The following is a 24,926-nucleotide window of genomic DNA, read 5'->3' as shown; positions in this document are numbered from 1 at the left end:
CAGCGTTCTAAATACAAATGATTTTACATATGCAGTATTAGTTATTTCACTTTATTTTTTGAAAAATTATAACCAAGTCTTTGTGTAGTTCTTAGTTCTGATGCAAAGACAAAATGGTATGTAAATGCATCAGTATTTTGGCTTACCTGACTTGGCTAATTAAAAAAAATGTCTGTTGACGAATCGATGTCGTGTTTTTATTCACTCGGTATGCGTATTTGTACCCTGAGAGCACTCTTGGGAAAAACCGGGAATGTTGGTATAACGACTAATCTGTAAGAGATCGCTCAAAACACAACACATCAGGAACAAATAATCTTCGAGATACCCTCATGTCATTGTGGGGAGATTCTGTAAAGTAGTACTTCTTACAGACAAAAATTGAAAAGATAATTTTATAATATTTGTTTTTAAACGTATCTTGTATCCTCCCTGTTTTCCTTTCCTTAAAACTAAGCTATTAATAGTAATTAATAAGCCATTGGAAAAAAAATTATTCTAAGGTTTTCTAAGCTGATTCATGCTATTTTGGAGGACAGAATTCAAATAGGAAATTTATGTTTATGTATAAACGACACTTTTTGAAATATAGCAGAATCATTCAAAACTGTGTTTACTAATCAATCTGGTGTTTTTTTTTTTTTTTTTTTTTTTTTTTTTTTTTTTTTTTTTTTTTTTTTTTTTTTTTTTTTGACACTGATTATTTAAGTAATTTATTATCTGTGTCAAGTTTATTTTTATGGTAGGTCTTGAAAGAGCTTCGAGATATCCTCTTGTCATTGAGAAGAGATATACGCTGTAAAGTAGTACTTTTGACATCTGTGGATAGAATATTCTGTCAAGGAGTGGATTTGCCTTATTTAGTCCGTTCAACTCCAGAAGGGTGCAGAAAAGCGGCGGTAGAAATGGCCGAAGCTATTAAGTAAGGTTTTTTGATTTTCGAGTCGACTTTTTAGGTTTCATTTTCGCTTACGCTAGATCGTAATGGCGTACTAAAAATGGCTGTTGCACTAAGTGAACAGAAAACTTAAATGGGTGTTTGGTCAACAGCTACCGTCATATTTAGTATGCTTGTTTGTCAGTGTAGTATTCATAGAATTTGAGGAGGGCATATTTCCCTACCCCCTCCCAAAACGAAATTGTGCAAACTAGCCGATTCTGGTGCTTCTTCTCCTGTCGGCAATCGACTTTTAGTTGATTAGTGAGTGGTTTAGTACTGGAAGTTTAGGCATCTGTTCCTTGTGTAGCACCAGTTTTGTGCACCTGCGGATATTTTCATATACTTGATACATACTGCTCTGCTAATGCTTTTATTGGTTAAATCAGTTACATATCTAAAAAGCGTCAACTGGTGGTCATTGAAATATTTTCAATTCTTTATTTATACTAGTGCGAAAATTTAACAGAAAAATTTGTTAGTGGTTGTTCTATAGGAGCTTAGCTGAATTTTAAGTACATACCCCTTTCAGTCTTCTCCCTCTCTCTCTCTCCCTCTCTCTCTCTCCCTCTCTCTCTCTCTCTCCCTCTCTCTCTCTCTCTCTCTCTCTCTCTCTCTCTCTCTCTCTCTCTCTCTCTCTCTCTCTCTCTCTCTCTCTCTTTGTCTCTCCACGGAACTGCAGTACCTCTCTCATTACCGTCTTGTAGGGAGGGGGCTGCATCCTTCCCTGTCCCAAATATCTGTTAAACTTGGGATGGGATGGCTAACCAGTGAAAGACAATAGTTGTCCTGAATTTTTCCTGAATTTACTTTTCTTTCAAGGAAGTAGCTGTATAGTTCTCTGTGAAATTCGCTGTAATTTTTCTCTGAGAATCTATGGGAGGATTTCTGGTTAAACATTGGAAATTTTTTTGGAAAATGTCAAAAAATATTATCAACTACCCTCACCCCCAAACAGACACACATACAAAAACACACACCAGGAATGTGCTGAGATACTGCTATTTTTTAGATTTTGGAATTGACCTTCTGTGTTTAGATTTACTAATTCACTTTTTTATAGGTATTTTATATGGACTTTAGTACACTTTCCTAAACCAATTGTAGCTGGAATAAATGGTTCCTGTATAGGATTAGGAGCTGCAATGCTGCCCTTATTTGACCTCATCTATGCTAGTGACACTGCTGTATTTTTCATGCCTTATGGAAAACTGGGTCAAGTTCCCGAAGGAGCTATATCTTTATCTTTTCCAGTTGTCTTTGGAAATTCCTTAGTAAGTTTTTTCTGATTTTTTTTTTTTTTTTTAAACTTATTTACTCCTGCTATTTTATATAAGGTTATGGACAAACGAGGACTAGATTCATGCCTGTACGCAAGGGAGCAATCCCCTTCTTCGTTGACACCCATTCCTTTCTTTCGGTAAACTTGTTGCCTAGAGACGCAAACTTTTGTACCTGAACCTAATCCAAAACCCTCCCCCTCCCTTAAGGAAAAAGCATGATGCCTCCTCCCCTCTGACCCAGGCCTTCCTGCACCTATGATATAAAGAATCCAGAAATTTTGAATGAAGTTACAGTTTTAAACGGCTTAGACTTAGCAGAGTTCATTTCAAGCTGAATGTTGCGATAACTTGGTACCGCGCAGCACTGTCAAGCTTGTTATATAAATTTGTTTAGTTTATTATATTTTTATACTTAAATTTTAATATACTTTATTATTTTAATATAAATAATATTTTATATTTTATATTTTATATATTATTTATTATTATTTAATTTATTATTTATTATTATTTAATATATTATTTATTTAATATAAATAATATTTTATATATATAATATTTTAATATTTATTATTTTATTATTTTAATATAAGTATATTTTAATATACTTTATTATTATATTTTCCCCTCTTGTCCGAGAGGGCGAGAGTTCGAATCCTAGTGTACCCAATTATTTGGTTTAGGAGGCAGTCAGTGGTGTAAATCTGTAAGCTCAGCCAGAGTTGACCCAGCTTTAAATGGGTACCTGGAGAAATCTGGGGAAGGTAAACAGGAAGAGTTTGCAAAAGCATAGGATGATTCGCCCCAAACTTCTCCTTGTACTTCCTGGCTAAGGGGCCAAGAAACGGAGATCAGCACCGCCGGTAGGGACTGTAAAGTTAAATGCCATATTCTTTACCTTTACCTCTGTTATGATCAGTGCACGCAGGTCTGACCCGTAGGAGACCAATCTGAGGCTTTCTTCTAAGGCTTGGGGTGAGGCTAAGTCGAGGGAGCGGAAGTACTAAGTACTTAAGTATGCCTAAGTAAGCAGTGTAGTTTAAGGAACTGGGTACTTCTTAAGGTACCGTACTTCTAGTATTCTTTAAGGAATTACTTAGGTAGTGATCTGTTCTTCAACTTTTGGAAAATGGCTTAGAAAGTAGTAAACTTTAAGGCACTTGATGTTTCTTAAGACATTGTACTTCTAAGGCATTTCAAGTGTACTTTAAGGTATCTTGAAGCTTAGAATATGATCTAGAAAGTAATATGTAGTTTAATTTTTTATAAAATGGTTTAGAAAGTAGTGTACTGTAAGGTACAGGGTACTTCTTAAGGTACTGTACTTCTAAGGCATTTCAAGTGTACTTTAAGGTATCTTGAAGCTCAGAATATGATCTAGAAAGTAATATGTAGTTTAATTTTTTATAAAATGGTTTAGAAAGTAGTGTACTATAAGGTACAGGGTACTTCTTAAGGTACTGTACTTCTAAGGCATTTCAAGTGTACTTTAAGGTATCTTGAAGCTTAGAATATGATCTAGAAAGTAATATGTAGTTTAATTTTTTATAAAATGGTTTAGAAAGTAGTGTACTATAAGGTACAGGGTACTTCTTAAGGTACTGTACTTCTAAGGCATTTCAAGTGTACTTTAAGGTATCTTGAAGCTCAGAATATGATCTAGAAAGTAATATGTAGTTTAATTTTTTAGAAAATGGTTTAGAAAGTAGTGTACTATAAGGTACAGGGTACTTCTTAAGGTACTGTACTTCTAAGGCATTTCAAGTGTATTTTAAGGTATCTTGAAGCTCAGAATATGATCTAGAAAGTAATATGTAGCTTAATTTCTTATAAAATGGTTTAGAAAGTAGTGTACTATAAGGTAAAGGGTACTTCTTAACGTACTGTACTTCTAAGGCATTTCAAGTGTACTTTAAGGTATCTTGAAGCTTAGAATATGATCTAGAAAGTAATATGTAGTTTAATTTTTTATAAAATGTTTTAGAAAGTAGTGCACTATAAGGTACAGGGTACTTCTTAAGGTACTGTACTTCTAAGGCATTTAAAGTGTATTTTAAGGTATCTTGAAGCTCAGAATATGATCTAGAAAGTAATATGTAGTTTAATTTTTTATAAAATGGTTTAGAAAGTAGTGTACTATAAGTTACAGGGTACTTCTTAAGGTACTGTACTTCTAAGGCATTTCAAGTGTACTTTAAGGTATCTTGAAGCTCAGAATATGATCTAGAAAGTAATATGTAGTTTAATTTTTTTATAAAATGGTTTAGAAAGTAGTGTACTATAAGGTACAGGGTACTTCTTAAGGTACTGTACTTCTAAGGCATTTCAAGTGTACTTTAAGGTATCTTGAAGCTCAGAATATGATCTAGAAAGTAATATGTAGTTTAATTTTTTATAAAATGGTTTAGAAAGTAGTGTACTATAAGGAACAGGGTACTTCTTAAGGTACTGTACTTCTAAGGCATTTCAAGTGTACTTTAAGGTATCTTGAAGCTTAGAATATGATCTAGAAAGTAACATGTAGTTTAATTTTTTATAAAATGGTTTAGAAAGTAGTGTACTATAAGATACAGTGTACTTCTTAAGGTACTGTACTTCTAAGGCATTTCAAGTGTACTTTAAGGTATCTTGAATCTTAGAATATGATCTAGAAAGTAATATGTAGTTTAATTTTTTATAAAATGGTTTAGGAAGTAGTGTACTGTAAGGTACAGGGTACTTCTTAAGGTACTGTACTTCTAAGGCATTTCAAGTGTACTTTAAGGTATCTTGAAGCTTAGAATATGATCTAGAAAGTAACATGTAGTTTAATTTTTTATAAAATGGTTTAGAAAGTAGTGTACTATAAGATACAGTGTACTTCTTAAGGTACTGTACTTCTAAGGCATTTCAAGTGCACTTTAAGGTATCTTGAAGCTTAGAATATGATCTAGAAAGTAACATGTAGTTTAATTTTTTATAAAATGGTTTAGAAAGTAGTGTACTATAAGGTACAGGGTACTTCTTAAGGTACTGTACTTCTAAGGCATTTCAAGTGTACTTTAAGGTATCTTGAAGCTTAGAATATGATCTAGAAAGTAACATGTAGTTTAATTTTTTATAAAATGGTTTAGAAAGTAGTGTACTATAAGATACAGTGTACTTCTTAAGGTACTGTACTTCCAAGGCATTTCAAGTGTACTTTAAGGTATCTTGAAGCTTAGAATATGATCCAGAAAGTAACATGTAGTTTAATTTTTTATAAAATGGTTTAGAAAGTAGTGTACTATAAGGTACAGGGTACTTCTTAAGGTACTGTACTTCTAAGGCATTTCAAGTGTACTTAAAGGTATCTTGAAGCTTAGAATATGATCTAGAAAGTAACATGTTGTTTAATTTTTTATAAAATGGTTCAGAAAGTAGTGTACTATAAGGTACAGGGCACTTTTTAAGGTACTGTACTTCTAAGGCATTTCAAGTGTACTTTAAGGTATCTTGAAGCTTAGAAATGATCTAGAAAGTAACCTGTGGTTTAATTTTTTATAAAATGGTTTAGAAAGTAGTGTACTATAAGGTACAGGCTACTTCTTAAGGTACTGTACTTCTAAGGAATTTCAAGTGTACCTTAAGGTATCTTGAAGCTTAGAATATGATCTAGAAAGTAACATGTAGTTTAATTTTTTATAAAATGGTTTAGAAAGTAGTGTACTATAAGGTACAGGGTACTTCTTCAGGTACTGTACTTCTAAGGCATTTCAAGTGTACTTTAAGGTATCTTGAAGCTTAGAATATGATCTAGAAAGTAACATGTAGTTTAATTTTTTATAAAATGGTTTAGAAAGTAGTGTACTATAAGATACAGTGTACTTCTTAAGGTACTGTACTTCTAAGGCATTTCAAGTGTACCTTAAGGTATCTTGAAGCTTAGAATATGATCTAGAAAGTAACATGTAGTTTAATTTTTTATAAAATGGTTTAGAAAGTAGTGTACTATAAGGTACAGGGTACTTCTTAAGGTACTGTACTTCTAAGGCATTTCAAGTGTACTTAAAGGTATCTTGAAGCTTAGAATATGATCTAGAAAGTAACATGTTGTTTAATTTTTTATAAAATGGTTTAGAAAGTAGTGTACTATAAGGTACAGGCTACTTCTTAAGGTACTGTACTTCTAAGGAATTTCAAGTGTACCTTAAGGTATCTTGAAGCTTAGAATATGATCTAGAAAGTAACATGTAGTTTAATTTTTTATAAAATGGTTTAGAAAGTAGTGTACTATAAGGTACAGGGTACTTCTTAAGGTACTGTACTTCTAAGGCATTTCAAGTGTACTTTAAGGTATCTTGAAGCTTAGAATATGATCTAGAAAGTAACATGTAGTTTAATTTTTTATAAAATGGTTAAGAAAGTAGTGTACTATAAGATACAGTGTACTTCTTAAGGTACTGTACTTCTAAGGCATTTCAAGTGTACTTTAAGGTATCTTGAAGCTTAGAAATGATCTAGAAAGTAACATGTAGTTTAATTTTTTATAAAATGGTTCAGAAAGTAGTGTACTATAAGGTACAGGGTACTTCTTAAGGTACTGTACTTCTAAGACATTTCAAGTATACTTTAAGGTATCTTGAAGCTTAGAATATGATCTAGAAAGTAACATGTAATTTAATTTTTTATAAAATAGTTTAGAAAGTAGTGTACTATAAGGTACAGTGTACTTCTTAAGATACTGTACTTCTAAGGCATTTCAAGTGTACTTTAAGGTATCTTGAAGCTTAGAATATGATCTAGAAAGTAACATATAGTTTAATTTTTTATAAAATGGTATAGAAAGAAGTGTACTATAAGGTACAGGGTACTTCTTAAGGTACTGTACTTCTAAGGCATTTCAAGTGTACTTTAAGGTATCTTGAAGCATAGAATATGATCTAGAAAGTAACATGTAGTTTAATTTTTTATAAAATGGTTTAGAAACTAGTGTACTATAAGGTACAGGGTACTTCTTAAGGTATTGTACTTCTAAGGCATTTCAAGTGTACCTTAAGGTATCTTGAATCTTAGAATATGATCTAGAAAGTAACGTGTAGTTTAATTTTTTATAAAATGGTTTAGAAAGTAGTGTACTATAAGATACAGTGTACTTCTTAAGGTACTGTACTTCTAAGGCATTTCAAGTGTACTTTAAGGTATCTTGAAGCTTAGAATATGATCTAGAAAGTAACATGTAGTTTAATTTTTTATAAAATGGTTTAGAAAGTAGTGAACTTTAAGGTACTTGATGTTTCTTAAGGCATTGTACTTCTCAGGCATTTCAAGTGTACTTTAAGGTAGTATCTTGAAGCTTAGAATATGATCTAGAAAGTAACATATAGTTTAATTTTTTATAAAATGGTTTAGAAAGTAGTGTACTATAAGATACAGTGTACTTCTTAAGGTACTGTACTTCTCAGGCATTTCAAGTGTACTTTAAAGTATCTTGAATCTTAGAATATGATCTAGAAAGTAATATGTAGTTTAATTTTTTATAAAATGGTTTAGGAAGTAGTGTACTGTAAGGTACAGGGTACTTCTTAAGGTACTGTACTTCTAAGGCATTTCAAGTGTACTTTAAGGTATCTTGAAGCTTAGAATATGATCTAGAAAGTAACATGTAGTTAAATTTTTTATAAAATGGTTTAGAAAGTAGTGTACTATAAGATACAGTGTACTTCTTAAGGTACTGTACTTCTAAGGCATTTCAAGTGCACTTTAAGGTATCTTGAAGCTTAGAATATGATCTAGAAAGTAACATGTAGTTTAATTTTTTATAAAATGGTTTAGAAAGTAGTGTACTATAAGGTACAGGGTACTTCTTAAGGTACTGTACTTCTAAGGCATTTCAAGTGTACTTTAAGGTATCTTGAAGCTTAGAATATGATCTAGAAAGTAACATGTAGTTTAATTTTTTATAAAATGGTTTAGAAAGTAGTGTACTATAAGATACAGTGTACTTCTTAAGGTACTGTACTTCCAAGGCATTTCAAGTGTACTTTAAGGTATCTTGAAGCTTAGAATATGATCCAGAAAGTAACATGTAGTTTAATTTTTTATAAAATGGTTTAGAAAGTAGTGTACTATAAGGTACAGGGTACTTCTTAAGGTACTGTACTTCTAAGGCATTTCAAGTGTACTTAAAGGTATCTTGAAGCTTAGAATATGATCTAGAAAGTAACATGTTGTTTAATTTTTTATAAAATGGTTCAGAAAGTAGTGTACTATAAGGTACAGGGCACTTTTTAAGGTACTGTACTTCTAAGGCATTTCAAGTGTACTTTAAGGTATCTTGAAGCTTAGAAATGATCTAGAAAGTAACCTGTGGTTTAATTTTTTATAAAATGGTTTAGAAAGTAGTGTACTATAAGGTACAGGCTACTTCTTAAGGTACTGTACTTCTAAGGAATTTCAAGTGTACCTTAAGGTATCTTGAAGCTTAGAATATGATCTAGAAAGTAACATGTAGTTTAATTTTTTATAAAATGGTTTAGAAAGTAGTGTACTATAAGGTACAGGGTACTTCTTCAGGTACTGTACTTCTAAGGCATTTCAAGTGTACTTTAAGGTATCTTGAAGCTTAGAATATGATCTAGAAAGTAACATGTAGTTTAATTTTTTATAAAATGGTTAAGAAAGTAGTGTACTATAAGATACAGTGTACTTCTTAAGGTACTGTACTTCTAAGGCATTTCAAGTGTACCTTAAGGTATCTTGAAGCTTAGAATATGATCTAGAAAGTAACATGTAGTTTAATTTTTTATAAAATGGTTTAGAAAGTAGTATACTATAAGGTACAGGGTACTTCTTAAGGTACTGTACTTCTAAGGCATTTCAAGTGTACTTAAAGGTATCTTGAAGCTTAGAATATGATCTAGAAAGTAACATGTTGTTTAATTTTTTATAAAATGGTTTAGAAAGTAGTGTACTATAAGGTACAGGCTACTTCTTAAGGTACTGTACTTCTAAGGAATTTCAAGTGTACCTTAAGGTATCTTGAAGCTTAGAATATGATCTAGAAAGTAACATGTAGTTTAATTTTTTATAAAATGGTTTAGAAAGTAGTGTACTATAAGGTACAGGGTACTTCTTCAGGTACTGTACTTCTAAGGCATTTCAAGTGTACTTTAAGGTATCTTGAAGCTTAGAATATGATCTAGAAAGTAACATGTAGTTTAATTTTTTATAAAATGGTTAAGAAAGTAGTGTAGTATAAGATACAGTGTACTTCTTAAGGTACTGTACTTCTAAGGCATTTCAAGTGTTCTTTAAGGTATCTTGAAGCTTAGAAATGATCTAGAAAGTAACATGTGGTTTAATTTTTTTATAAAATGGTTCAGAAAGTAGTGTACTATAAGGTACAGGGTACTTCTTAAGGTACTATACTTCTAAGACATTTCAAGTATACTTTAAGGTATCTTGAAGCTTAGAATATGATCTAGAAAGTAACATGTAATTTAATTTTTTATAAAATAGTTTAGAAAGTAGTGTACTATAAGGTACAGTGTACTTCTTAAGATACTGTACTTCTAAGGCATTTCAAGTGTACTTTAAGGTATCTTGAAGCTTAGAATATGATCTAGAAAGTAACATATAGTTTAATTTTTTATAAAATGGTATAGAAAGAAGTGTACTATAAGGTACAGGGTACTTCTTAAGGTACTGTACTTCTAAGGCATTTCAAGTGTACTTTAAGGTATCTTGAAGCATAGAATATGATCTAGAAAGTAACATGTAGTTTAATTTTTTATAAAATGGTTTAGAAACTAGTGTACTATAAGGTACAGTGTACTTCTTAAGGTACTGTACTTCTCAGGCATTTCAAGTGTACTTTAAGGTATCTTGAATCTTAGAATATGATCTAGAAAGTAATATGTAGTTTAATTTTTTATAAAATGGTTTAGAAAGTAGTGTACTGTAAGGTACAGGGTACTTCTTAAGGTACTGTACTTCTAAGGCATTTCAAGTGTACTTTAAGGTATCGTGAAGCTTAGAATATGATCTAGAAAGTAACATGTAGTTTAATTTTTTATAAAATGGTTTAGAAAGTAGTGTACTATAAGATACAGTGTACTTCTTAAGGTACTGTACTTCTAAGGCATTTCAAGTGCACTTTAAGGTATCTTGAAGCTTTAATTTTTTATAAAATGGTTCAGAAAGTAGTGTACTATAAGGTACAGGGTACTTCTTAAGGTACTGTACTTCTAAGACATTTCAAGTGTACTTTAAGGTATCTTGAAGCTTAGAATATGATCTAGAAAGTAACATGTAGTTTAACTTTTTATAAAATGGTTTAGAAAGTAGTGTACTATAAGATACAGTGTACTTCTTAAGGTACTGTACTTCTAAGGCATTTCAAGTGCACTTTAAGGTATCTTGAAGCTTAGAATATGATCTAGAAAGTAGTGTACTATAAGGTACAGGGTACTTCTTAAGGTACTGTACTTCTAAGGCATTTCAAGTGTACTTTAAGGTATCTTGAAGCTTAGAATATGATCTAGAAAGTAACATGTAGTTTAATTTTTTATAAAATGGTTTAGAAAGTAGTGTACTATAAGATACAGTGTACTTCTTAAGGTACTGTACTGCTAAGGCATTTCAAGTGTACTTTAAGGTATCTTGAAGCTTAGAATATGATCTAGAAAGTAACATGTAGTTTAATTTTTTATAAAATGGTTTAGAAAGTAGTGTACTATAAGGTACAGGGTACTTCTTAAGGTACTGTACTTCTAAGGCATTTCAAGTGTACTTAAAGGTATCTTGAAGCTTAGAATATGATCTAGAAAGTAACATGTTGTTTAATTTTTTATCAAATGGTTTAGAAAGTAGTGTACTATAAGGTACAGGGGACTTTTTAAGGTACTGTACTTCTAAGACATTTCAAGTGTACTTTAAGGTATCTTGAAGCTTAGAAATGATCTAGAAAGTAACATGTAGTTTAATTTTTTATAAAATGGTTCAGAAAGTAGTGTACTATAAGGTACAGGGTACTTCTTAAGGTACTGTACTTCTAAGACATTTCAAGTATACTTTAAGGTATCTTGAAGCTTAGAATATGATCTAGAAAGTAACATGTAATTTAATTTTTTATAAAATAGTTTAGAAAGTAGTGTACTATAAGGTACAGTGTACTTCTTAAGGTACTGTACTTCTAAGGCATTTCAAGTGTACTTTAAGGTATCTTGAAGCTTAGAATATGATCTAGAAAGTAACATATAGTTTAATTTTTTATAAAATGGTATAGAAAGAAGTGTACTATAAGGTACAGGGTACTTCTTAAGGTACTGTACTTCTAAGGCATTTCAAGTGTACTTTAAGGTATCTTGAAGCATAGAATATGATCTAGAAAGTAACATGTAGTTTAATTTTTTATAAAATGGTTTAGAAACTAGTGTACTATAAGGTACAGGGTACTTCTTAAGGTACTGTACTTCTAAGGCATTTCAAGTGTACCTTAAGGTATCTTGAATCTTAGAATATGATCTAGAAAGTAACGTGTAGTTTAATTTTTTATAAAATGGTTTAGAAAGTAGTGTACTATAAGATACAGTGTACTTCTTAAGGTACTGTACTTCTAAGGCATTTCAAGTGTACTTTAAGGTATCTTGAAGCTTAGAATATGATCTAGAAAGTAACATGTAGTTTAATTTTTTATAAAATGGTTTAGAAAGTAGTGAACTTTAAGGTACTTGATATTTCTTAAGGCATTGTACTTCTCAGGCATTTCAAGTGTACTTTAAGGTATCTTGAAGCTTAGAATATGATCTAGAAAGTAACATGTAGTTTAGTTTTTTATAAAATGGTTTTGAAAGTAGTGTACTATAAGATACAGTGTACTTCTTAAAGTACTGTACTTCTCAGGCGTTTCAAGTGTACTTTAAGGTATCTTGAAGCTTAGAATATGATCTAGAACGTAACATGTAGTTTAATTTTTTATAAAATGGTTTAGAAAGTAGTGTACTATAAGATACAGTGTACTTCTTAAGGTACTGTACTTCTCAGGCATTTCAAGTGTACTTTAAGGTATCTTGAAGCTTAGAATATGATCTAGAAAGTAACATGTAGTTTAATTTTTTATAAAATGGTTTAGAAAGTAGTGAACTTTAAGGTACTTGATGTTTCTTAAGGCATTGTACTTCTCAGGCATTTCAAGTGTACTTTAAGGTAGTATCTTGAAGCTTAGAATATGATCTAGAAAGTAACATATAGTTTAATTTTTTATAAAATGGTTTAGAAAGTAGTGTACTATAAGATACAGTGTACTTCTTAAGGTACTGTACTTTTCAGGCATTTCAAGTGTACTTTAAGGTATCTTGAATCTTAGAATATGATCTAGAAAGTAATATGTAGTTTAATTTTTTATAAAATGGTTTAGAAAGTAGTGTACTGTAAGGTACAGGGTACTTCTTAAGGTACTGTACTTCTAAGGCATTTCAAGTGTACTTTAAGGTATCTTGAAGCTTAGAATATGATCTAGAAAGTAACATGTAGTTTAATTTTTTATAAAATGGTTTAGAAAGTAGTGTACTATAAGATACAGTGTACTTCTTAAGGTACTGTACTTCTAAGGCATTTCAAGTGCACTTTAAGGTATCTTGAAGCTTAGAATATGATCTAGAAAGTAACATGTAGTTTAATTTTTTATAAAATGGTTTAGAAAGTAGTGTACTATAAGGTACAGGGTACTTCTTAAGGTACTGTACTTCTAAGGCATTTCAAGTTTACTTTAAGGTATCTTGAAGCTTAGAATATGATCTAGAAAGTAACATGTAGTTTAATTTTTTATAAAATGGTTTAGAAAGTAGTGTACTATAAGATACAGTGTACTTCTTAAGGTACTGTACTTCTAAGGCATTTCAAGTGTACTTTAAGGTATCTTGAAGCTTAGAATATGATCCAGAAAGTAACATGTAGTTTAATTTTTTATAAAATGGTTTAGAAAGTAGTGTACTATAAGGTACAGGGTACTTCTTAAAGTACTGTACTTCTAAGGCATTTCAAGTGTACTTAAAGGTATCTTGAAGCTTAGAATATGATCTAGAAAGTAACATGTGGTTTAATTTTTTATAAAATGGTTTAGAAAGTAGTGTACTATAAGGTACAGGGCACTTCTTAAGGTACTGTACTTCTAAGGCATTTCAAGTGTACTTTAAGGTATCTTGAAGCTTAGAATATGATCTAGAAAGTAACATGTAGTTTAATTTTTTATAAAATGGTGTAGAAAGTAGTGTACTATAAGATACAGTGTACTTCTTAAGGTACTGTACTTCTAAGGCATTTCAAGTGTACTTTAAGGTATCTTGAAGCTTAGAATATGATCTAGAAAGTAACATGTAGTTTCATTTTTTGTAAAATGGTTTAGAAAGTAGTGTACTATAAGATACAGTGTACTTCTTAAGGTACTGTACTTCTAAGGCATTTGAAGTGTACTTTAAGGTATCTTGAAGCTTAGAATATGATCTAGAAAGTAACATGTAGTTTAATTTTTTATAAAATGGTTTAGAAAGTAGTGTACTATAAGATACAGTTTACTTCTTAAAGTACTGTACTTCTAAGGCATTTCAAGTGTACTTTAAGGTATCTTGAAGCTTAGAATATGATCTAGAAAGTAACATGTAGTTTAATTTTTTATAAAATGGTTTAGAAAGTAGTGTACTATAAGGTACAGGGTACTTCTTAAGGTACTGTACTTCTAAGGCATTTCAAGTGTACTTTAAGGTATCTTGAAGCTTTGAATATGATCTAGAAAATAACATGTAGTTTAATTTTTTATAAAATGGTTCAGAAAGTAGTGTACTATAAGGTACAGGGTACTTCTTAAGGTACTGTACTTCTAAGACATTTCAAGTGTACTTTAAGGTATCTTGAAGCTTAGAATATGATCTAGAAAGTAACATGTAGTTTAACTTTTTATAAAATGGTTTAGAAAGTAGTGTACTATAAGATACAGTGTACTTCTTAAGGTACTGTACTTCTAAGGCATTTCAAGTGCACTTTAAGGTATCTTGAAGCTTAGAATATGATCTAGAAAGTAGTGTACTATAAGGTACAGGGTACTTCTTAAGGTACTGTACTTCTAAGGCATTTCAAGTGTACTTTAAGGTATCTTGAAGCTTAGAATATGATCTAGAAAGTAACATGTAGTTTAATTTTTTATAAAATGGTTTAGAAAGTAGTGTACTATAAGATACAGTGTACTTCTTAAGGTACTGTACTGCTAAGGCATTTCAAGTGTACTTTAAGGTATCTTGAAGCTTAGAATATGATCTAGAAAGTAACATGTAGTTTAATTTTTTATAAAATGGTTTAGAAAGTAGTGTACTATAAGGTACAGGGTACTTCTTAAGGTACTGTACTTCTAAGGCATTTCAAGTGTACTTAAAGGTATCTTGAAGCTTAGAATATGATCTAGAAAGTAACATGTTGTTTAATTTTTTATAAAATGGTTTAGAAAGTAGTGTACTATAAGGTACAGGGCACTTTTTAAGGTACTGTACTTCTAAGGCATTTCAAGTGTACTTTAAGGTATCTTGAAGCTTAGAAATGATCTAGAAAGTAACATGTAGTTTAATTTTTTATAAAATGGTTCAGAAAGTAGTGTACTATAAGGTACAGGGTACTTCTTAAGGCACTGTACTTCTAAGATATTTCAAGTGTACTTTAAGGTATCTTGAAGCTTAGAATATGATCTAGAAAGTAACATGTAGTTTAATTTTTTATAAAATAGTTTAGAAAGTAGTGTACTATAAGGTACAGTGTACTTCTTAAGGTACTGTACTTCTAAGGCATTTCAAGTGTACTTTAAGGTATCTTGAAGCTTAGAATATGATCTAGAAAGTAACATGTAGCTTAATTTTTTATAAAATGGTTTAGAAAGTAGTGTACTATAAGGTACAGGGTACTTCATAAGTTACTGTGCTTCTAAGGCATTTCAAGTGTACTTTAAGGTATCTTGAAGCATAGAATATGATCTAGAAAGTAACATGTAGTTTAATTTTTTATAAAATGGTTTAGAAACTAGTGTACTATAAGGTACAGGGTACTTCTTAAGGTACTGTACTTCTAAGGCATTTCAAGTGTACCTTAAGGTATCTTGAAGCTTAGAATATGATCTAGAAAGTAACGTGTAGTTTAATTTTTTATAAAATGGTTTAGAAAGTAGTGTACTGTAGGATACAGTGTACTTCTTAAGGTACTGTACTTCTAAGGCATTTCAAGTGTACTTTAAGGTATCTTGAAGCTTAGAATATGATCTAGAAAGTAACATGTAGTTTAATTTTTTATAAAATGGTTTAGAAAGTAGTGAACTTTAAGGTACTTGATGTTTCTTAAGGCATTGTACTTCTCAGGCATTTCAAGTGTACTTTAAGGTAGTATCTTGAAGCTTAGAATATGATCTAGAAAGTAACATATTGTTTAATTTTTTATAATATGGTTTTGAAAGTAGTGTACTATAAGATACAGTGTACTTCTTAAAGTACTGTACTTCTCAGGCATTTCAAGTGTACTTTAAGGTATCTTGAAGCTTAGAATATGATCTAGAAAGTAATATGTAGTTTAACTTTTTATAAAATGGTTTAGAAAGTAGTGAACTTTAAGGTACTTGATGTTTCTTAAGGCATTGTACTTCTCAGGCATTTCAAGTGTACTTTAAGGTAGTATCTTGAAGCTTAGAATATGATCTAGAAAGTAACATGTAGTTTAATTTTTTATAAAATGGTTTAGAAAGTAGTGTACTATAAGATATAGTGTACTTCTTAAGGTACTGTACTTCTCAGGCATTTCAAGTGTACTTTAAGGTATCTTGAAGCTTAGAATATGATCTAGAAAGTAACATGTAGTTTAATTTTTTATAAAATGGTTTAGAAAGTAGTGAACTTTAAGGTACTTGATGTTTCTTAAGGCATTGTACTTCTCAGGCATTTCAAGTGTACTTTAAGGTAGTATCTTGAAGCTTAGAATATGATCTAGAAAGTAACATGTAGTTTAATTTTTTATAAAATGGTTTAGAAAGTAGTGAACTTTAAGGTACTTGATGTTTCTTAAGGCATTGTACTTCTCAGGCATTTCAAGTGTACTTTAAGGTAGTATCTTGAAGCTTAGAATATGATCTAGAAAGTACCATGTAGTTTAATTTTGTATAAAATGGTTTAGAAAGTAGTGTACTATAAGATACAGTGTACTTCTTAAGGTATCTTGAAGCTTAGAATATGATCTAGAAAGTAACATGTAGTTTAATTTTTTATAAAATGGTTTAGAAAGTAGTGAACTTTAAGGTACTTGATGTTTCTTAAGGCATTGTACTTCTCAGGCATTTCAAGTGTACTTTAAGGTAGTATCTTGAAGCTTAGAATATGATCTAGAAAGTACCATGTAGTTTAATTTTGTATAAAATGGTTTAGAAAGTAGTGTACTATAAGATACAATGTACTTCTTAAGGTACTGTACTTCTCGGGCATTTCAAGTGTACTTTAAGGTATCTTGAAGCTTAGAATATGATCTAGAAAGTAACATGTAGTTTAATTTTTTATAAAATGGTTTAGAAAGTAGTGTACTATAAGGTACAGGGTACTTCTTAAGGTACTGTACTTCTAAGGCATTTCAAGTGTACTTAAAGGTATCTTGAAGCTTAGAATATGATCTAGAAAGTAACATGTTGTTTAATTTTTTATAAAATGGTTTAGAAAGTAGTGTACTATAAGGTACAGGGCACTTTTTAAGGTACTGTACTTCTAAGACATTTCAAGTGTACTTTAAGGTATCTTGAAGCTTAGAAATGATCTAGAAAGTAACATGTAGTTTAATTTTTTATAAAATGGTTCAGAAAGTAGTGTACTATAAGGTACAGGGTACTTCTTAAGGTACTGTACTTCTAAGACATTTCAAGTGTACTTTAAGGTATCTTGAAGCTTAGAATATGATCTAGAAAGTAACATGTAGTTTAATTTTTTATAAAATAGTTTAGAAAGTAGTGTACTATAAGGTACAGTGTACTTCTTAAGGTACTGTACTTCTAAGGCATTTCAAGTGTACTTTAAGGTATCTTGAAGCTTAGAATATGATCTAGAAAGTAACATGTAGCTTAATTTTTTATAAAATGGTTTAGAAAGTAGTGTACTATAAGGTACAGGGTACTTCATAAGTTACTGTGCTTCTAAGGCATTTCAAGTGTACTTTAAGGTATCTTGAAGCATAGAATATGATCTAGAAAGTAACATGTAGTTTAATTTTTTATAAAATGGTTTAGAAACTAGTGTACTATAAGGTACAGGGTACTTCTTAAGGTAATGTACTTCTAAGGCATTTCAAGTGTACCTTAAGGTATCTTGAAGCTTAGAATATGATCTAGAAAGTAACGTGTAGTTTAATTTTTTATAAAATGGTTTAGAAAGTAGTGTACTGTAGGATACAGTGTACTTCTTAAGGTACTGTACTTCTCAGGCATTTCAAGTGTACTTTAAGGTATCTTGAAGCTTAGAATATGATCTAGAAAGTAACATGTAGTTTAATTTTTTATAAAATGGTTTAGAAAGTAGTGAACTTTAAGGTACTTGATGTTTCTTAAGGCATTGTACTTCTCAGGCATTTCAAGTGTACTTTAAGGTAGTATCTTGAAGCTTAGAATATGATCTAGAAAGTAACATGTAGTTTAGTTTTTTATAAAATGGTTTTGAAAGTAGTGTACTATAAGATACAGTGTACTTCTTAAAGTACTGTACTTCTCAGGCGTTTCAAGTGTACTTTAAGGTATCTTGAAGCTTAGAATATGATCTAGAACGTAACATGTAGTTTAATTTTTTATAAAATGGTTTAGAAAGTAGTGTACTATAAGATACAGTGTACTTCTTAAGGTACTGTACTTCTCAGGCATTTCAAGTGTACTTTAAGGTATCTTGAAGCTTAGAATATGATCTAGAAAGTAACATGTAGTTTAATTTTTTATAAAATGGTTTAGAAAGTAGTGAACTTTAAGGTACTTGATGTTTCTTAAGGCATTGTACTTCTCAGGCATTTCAAGTGTACTTTAAGGTAGTATCTTGAAGCTTAGAATATGATCTAGAAAGTAACATATAGTTTAATTTTTTATAAAATGGTTTAGAAAGTAGTGTACTATAAGATACAGTGTACTTCTTAAGGTACTGTACTTCTCAGGCATTTCAAGTGTACTTTAAGGTATCTTGAATCTTAGAATATGATCTAGAAAGTAATATGTAGTTTAATTTTTTATAAAATGGTTTAGAAAGTAGTGTACTGTAAGGTACAGGGTACTTCTTAAGGTACTGTACTTCTAAGGCATTTCAAGTGTACTTTAAGGTATCTTGAAGCTTAGAATATGATCTAGAAAGTAACATGTAGTTTAATTTTTTATAAAATGGTTTAGAAAGTAGTGTACTATAAGATACAGTGTACTTTTTAAGGTACTGTACTTCTAAGGCATTTCAAGTGCACTTTAAGGTATCTTGAAGCTTAGAATATGATCTAGAAAGTAACATGTAGTTTAATTTTTTATAAAATGGTTTAGAAAGTAGTGTACTATAAGGTACAGGGTACTTCTTAAGGTACTGTACTTCTAAGGCATTTCAAGTTTACTTTAAGGTATCTTGAAGCTTAGAATATGATCTAGAAAGTAACATGTAGTTTAATTTTTTATAAAATGGTTTAGAAAGTAGTGTACTATAAGATACAGTGTACTTCTTAAGGTACTGTACTTCTAAGGCATTTCAAGTGTACTTTAAGGTATCTTGAAGCTTAGAATATGATCCAGAAAGTAACATGTAGTTTAATTTTTTATAAAATGGTTTAGAAAGTAGTGTACTATAAGGTACAGGGTACTTCTTAAAGTACTGTACTTCTAAGGCATTTCAAGTGTACTTAAAGGTATCTTGAAGCTTAGAATATGATCTAGAAAGTAACATGTGGTTTAATTTTTTATAAAATGGTTTAGAAAGTAGTGTACTATAAGGTACAGGGCACTTCTTAAGGTACTGTACTTCTAAGGCATTTCAAGTGTACTTTAAGGTATCTTGAAGCTTAGAATATGATCTAGAAAGTAACATGTAGTTTAATTTTTTATAAAATGGTGTAGAAAGTAGTGTACTATAAGATACAGTGTACTTCTTAAGGTACTGTACTTCTAAGGCATTTCAAGTGTACTTTAAGGTATCTTGAAGCTTAGAATATGATCTAGAAAGTAACATGTAGTTTCATTTTTTGTAAAATGGTTTAGAAAGTAGTGTACTATAAGATACAGTGTACTTCTTAAGGTACTGTACTTCTAAGGCATTTGAAGTGTACTTTAAGGTATCTTGAAGCTTAGAATATGATCTAGAAAGTAACATGTAGTTTAATTTTTTATAAAATGGTTTAGAAAGTAGTGTACTATAAGATACAGTTTACTTCTTAAGGTACTGTACTTCTAAGGCATTTCAAGTGTACTTTAAGGTATCTTGAAGCTTAGAATATGATCTAGAAAGTAACATGTAGTTTAATTTTTTATAAAATGGTTTAGAAAGTAGTGTACTATAAGGTACAGGGTACTTCTTAAGGTACTGTACTTCTAAGGCATTTCAAGTGTACTTTAAGGTATCTTGAAGCTTTGAATATGATCTAGAAAATAACATGTAGTTTAATTTTTTATAAAATGGTTCAGAAAGTAGTGTACTATAAGGTACAGGGTACTTCTTAAGGTACTGTACTTCTAAGACATTTCAAGTGTACTTTAAGGTATCTTGAAGCTTAGAATATGATCTAGAAAGTAACATGTAGTTTAACTTTTTATAAAATGGTTTAGAAAGTAGTGTACTATAAGATACAGTGTACTTCTTAAGGTACTGTACTTCTAAGGCATTTCAAGTGCACTTTAAGGTATCTTGAAGCTTAGAATATGATCTAGAAAGTAGTGTACTATAAGGTACAGGGTACTTCTTAAGGTACTGTACTTCTAAGGCATTTCAAGTGTACTTTAAGGTATCTTGAAGCTTAGAATATGATCTAGAAAGTAACATGTAGTTTAATTTTTTATAAAATGGTTTAGAAAGTAGTGTACTATAAGATACAGTGTACTTCTTAAGGTACTGTACTGCTAAGGCATTTCAAGTGTACTTTAAGGTATCTTGAAGCTTAGAATATGATCTAGAAAGTAACATGTAGTTTAATTTTTTATAAAATGGTTTAGAAAGTAGTGTACTATAAGGTACAGGGTACTTCTTAAGGTACTGTACTTCTAAGGCATTTCAAGTGTACTTAAAGGTATCTTGAAGCTTAGAATATGATCTAGAAAGTAACATGTTGTTTAATTTTTTATAAAATGGTTTAGAAAGTAGTGTACTATAAGGTACAGGGCACTTTTTAAGGTACTGTACTTCTAAGACATTTCAAGTGTACTTTAAGGTATCTTGAAGCTTAGAAATGATCTAGAAAGTAACATGTAGTTTAATTTTTTATAAAATGGTTCAGAAAGTAGTGTACTATAAGGTACAGGGTACTTCTTAAGGCACTGTACTTCTAAGATATTTCAAGTGTACTTTAAGGTATCTTGAAGCTTAGAATATGATCTAGAAAGTAACATGTAGTTTAATTTTTTATAAAATAGTTTAGAAAGTAGTGTACTATAAGGTACAGTGTACTTCTTAAGGTACTGTACTTCTAAGGCATTTCAAGTGTACTTTAAGGTATCTTGAAGCTTAGAATATGATCTAGAAAGTAACATGTAGCTTAATTTTTTATAAAATGGTTTAGAAAGTAGTGTACTATAAGGTACAGGGTACTTCATAAGTTACTGTGCTTCTAAGGCATTTCAAGTGTACTTTAAGGTATCTTGAAGCATAGAATATGATCTAGAAAGTAACATGTAGTTTAATTTTTTATAAAATGGTTTAGAAACTAGTGTACTATAAGGTACAGGGTACTTCTTAAGGTAATGTACTTCTAAGGCATTTCAAGTGTACCTTAAGGTATCTTGAAGCTTAGAATATGATCTAGAAAGTAACGTGTAGTTTAATTTTTTATAAAATGGTTTAGAAAGTAGTGTACTGTAGGATACAGTGTACTTCTTAAGGTACTGTACTTCTAAGGCATTTCAAGTGTACTTTAAGGTATCTTGAAGCTTAGAATATGATCTAGAAAGTAACATGTAGTTTAATTTTTTATAAAATGGTTTAGAAAGTAGTGAACTTTAAGGTACTTGATGTTTCTTAAGGCATTGTACTTCTCAGGCATTTCAAGTGTACTTTAAGGTAGTATCTTGAAGCTTAGAATATGATCTAGAAAGTAACATATTGTTTAATTTTTTATAATATGGTTTTGAAAGTAGTGTACTATAAGATACAGTGTACTTCTTAAAGTACTGTACTTCTCAGGCATTTCAAGTGTACTTTAAGGTATCTTGAAGCTTAGAATATGATCTAGAAAGTAATATGTAGTTTAACTTTTTATAAAATGGTTTAGAAAGTAGTGAACTTTAAGGTACTTGATGTTTCTTAAGGCATTGTACTTCTCAGGCATTTCAAGTGTACTTTAAGGTAGTATCTTGAAGCTTAGAATATGATCTAGAAAGTAACATGTAGTTTAATTTTTTATAAAATGGTTTAGAAAGTAGTGTACTATAAGATATAGTGTACTTCTTAAGGTACTGTACTTCTCAGGCATTTCAAGTGTACTTTAAGGTATCTTGAAGCTTAGAATATGATCTAGAAAGTAACATGTTGTTTAATTTTTTATAAAATGGTTTAGAAAGTAGTGAACTTTAAGGTACTTGATGTTTCTTAAGGCATTGTACTTCTCAGGCATTTCAAGTGTACTTTAAGGTAGTATCTTGAAGCTTAGAATATGATCTAGAAAGTAACATGTAGTTTAATTTTTTATAAAATGGTTTAGAAAGTAGTGAACTTTAAGGTACTTGATGTTTCTTAAGGCATTGTACTTCTCAGGCATTTCAAGTGTACTTTAAGGTAGTATCTTGAAGCTTAGAATATGATCTAGAAAGTACCATGTAGTTTAATTTTGTATAAAATGGTTTAGAAAGTAGTGTACTATAAGATACAGTGTACTTCTTAAGGTATCTTGAAGCTTAGAATATGATCTAGAAAGTAACATGTAGTTTAATTTTTTATAAAATGGTTTAGAAAGTAGTGAACTTTAAGGTACTTGATGTTTCTTAAGGCATTGTACTTCTCAGGCATTTCAAGTGTACTTTAAGGTAGTATCTTGAAGCTTAGAATATGATCTAGAAAGTACCATGTAGTTTAATTTTGTATAAAATGGTTTAGAAAGTAGTGTACTATAAGATACAATGTACTTCTTAAGGTACTGTACTTCTCGGGCATTTCAAGTGTACTTTAAGGTATCTTGAAGCTTAGAATATGATCTAGAAAGTAACATGTAGTTTAATTTTTTATAAAATGGTTTAGAAAGTAGTGTACTATAAGGTACAGGGTACTTCTTAAGGTACTGTACTTCTAAGGCATTTCAAGTGTACTTAAAGGTATCTTGAAGCTTAGAATATGATCTAGAAAGTAACATGTTGTTTAATTTTTTATAAAATGGTTTAGAAAGTAGTGTACTATAAGGTACAGGGCACTTTTTAAGGTACTGTACTTCTAAGACATTTCAAGTGTACTTTAAGGTATCTTGAAGCTTAGAAATGATCTAGAAAGTAACATGTAGTTTAATTTTTTATAAAATGGTTCAGAAAGTAGTGTACTATAAGGTACAGGGTACTTCTTAAGGTACTGTACTTCTAAGACATTTCAAGTGTACTTTAAGGTATCTTGAAGCTTAGAATATGATCTAGAAAGTAACATGTAGTTTAATTTTTTATAAAATAGTTTAGAAAGTAGTGTACTATAAGGTACAGTGTACTTCTTAAGGTACTGTACTTCTAAGGCATTTCAAGTGTACTTTAAGGTATCTTGAAGCTTAGAATATGATCTAGAAAGTAACATGTAGTTTAATTTTTTATAAAATGGTTTAGAAAGTAGTGTACTATAAGGTACAGGGTACTTCATAAGTTACTGTGCTTCTAAGGCATTTCAAGTGTACTTTAAGGTATCTTGAAGCATAGAATATGATCTAGAAAGTAACATGTAGTTTAATTTTTTATAAAATGGTTTAGAAACTAGTGTACTATAAGGTACAGGGTACTTCTTAAGGTAATGTACTTCTAAGGCATTTCAAGTGTACCTTAAGGTATCTTGAAGCTTAGAATATGATCTAGAAAGTAACGTGTAGTTTAATTTTTTATAAAATGGTTTAGAAAGTAGTGTACTGTAGGATACAGTGTACTTCTTAAGGTACTGTACTTCTAAGGCATTTCAAGTGTACTTTAAGGTATCTTGAAGCTTAGAATATGATCTAGAAAGTAACATGTAGTTTAATTTTTTATAAAATGGTTTAGAAAGTAGTGAACTTTAAGGTACTTGATGTTTCTTAAGGCATTGTACTTCTCAGGCATTTCAAGTGTACTTTAAGGTAGTATCTTGAAGCTTAGAATATGATCTAGAAAGTAACATATTGTTTAATTTTTTATAATATGGTTTTGAAAGTAGTGTACTATAAGATACAGTGTACTTCTTAAAGTACTGTACTTCTCAGGCATTTCAAGTGTACTTTAAGGTATCTTGAAGCTTAGAATATGATCTAGAAAGTAATATGTAGTTTAACTTTTTATAAAATGGTTTAGAAAGTAGTGAACTTTAAGGTACTTGATGTTTCTTAAGGCATTGTACTTCTCAGGCATTTCAAGTGTACTTTAAGGTAGTATCTTGAAGCTTAGAATATGATCTAGAAAGTAACATGTAGTTTAATTTTTTATAAAATGGTTTAGAAAGTAGTGTACTATAAGATATAGTGTACTTCTTAAGGTACTGTACTTCTCAGGCATTTCAAGTGTACTTTAAGGTATCTTGAAGCTTAGAATATGATCTAGAAAGTAACATGTAGTTTAATTTTTTATAAAATGGTTTAGAAAGTAGTGAACTTTAAGGTACTTGATGTTTCTTAAGGCATTGTACTTCTCAGGCATTTCAAGTGTACTTTAAGGTAGTATCTTGAAGCTTAGAATATGATCTAGAAAGTAACATGTAGTTTAATTTTTTATAAAATGGTTTAGAAAGTAGTGTACTATAAGATACAGTGTACTTCTTAAGGTATCTTGAAGCTTAGAATATGATCTAGAAAGTAACATGTAGTTTAATTTTTTATAAAATGGTTTAGAAAGTAGTGAACTTTAAGGTACTTGATGTTTCTTAAGGCATTGTACTTCTCAGGCATTTCAAGTGTACTTTAAGGTAGTATCTTGAAGCTTAGAATATGATCTAGAAAGTACCATGTAGTTTAATTTTGTATAAAATGGTTTAGAAAGTAGTTTACTATAAGATACAATGTACTTCTTAAGGTACTGTACTTCTCGGGCATTTCAAGTGTACTTTAAGGTATCTTGAAGCTTAGAATACGATTTAGAAAGTAACATGTTGTTTAATTTTTTATAAAATGGTTTAGAAAGTAGTGTACTATAAGGTACAGGGTACTTCTTAAGGTACTATACTTTCAACGGGCTTTAATGTACTTTTAGTATATTTTAAAGTTTTATAACAGTTCGAAAGTGGTTTAGAAAGTAGTGTACTTCAGTGCAGTTTAAGGACCTGTGTACTTCTTACGGACTGTACTTCTAAGGTGCTTTAATGTACTGGTTCTTTGAGGTATTA

At 30.2% G+C, this 24,926-nt stretch overlaps 1 protein-coding gene across 1 annotated transcript in view; it reads left to right on the top strand.

The window, feature by feature from the left end:
• LOC136032813 (testis-specific chromodomain protein Y 2-like) overlaps positions 1 to 24,926 on the top strand; it is a 91,805-nt gene that overhangs the window by 39,505 nt on the left and 27,374 nt on the right. Inside the window, exons 4-5 of the mRNA XM_065713216.1 lie at positions 747 to 922; positions 2,001 to 2,211. Of these exons, the coding sequence (XP_065569288.1) occupies positions 747 to 922; positions 2,001 to 2,211 (387 nt within the window). The remainder of the gene's footprint in view (positions 1 to 746; positions 923 to 2,000; positions 2,212 to 24,926) is intronic.

This window comes from Artemia franciscana, chromosome 11 (genome assembly GCF_032884065.1).
Source record: "Artemia franciscana chromosome 11, ASM3288406v1, whole genome shotgun sequence".
NCBI lineage: Eukaryota > Metazoa > Arthropoda > Branchiopoda > Anostraca > Artemiidae > Artemia > Artemia franciscana.
This window is presented reverse-complemented; position numbering and strand designations above follow the sequence as displayed.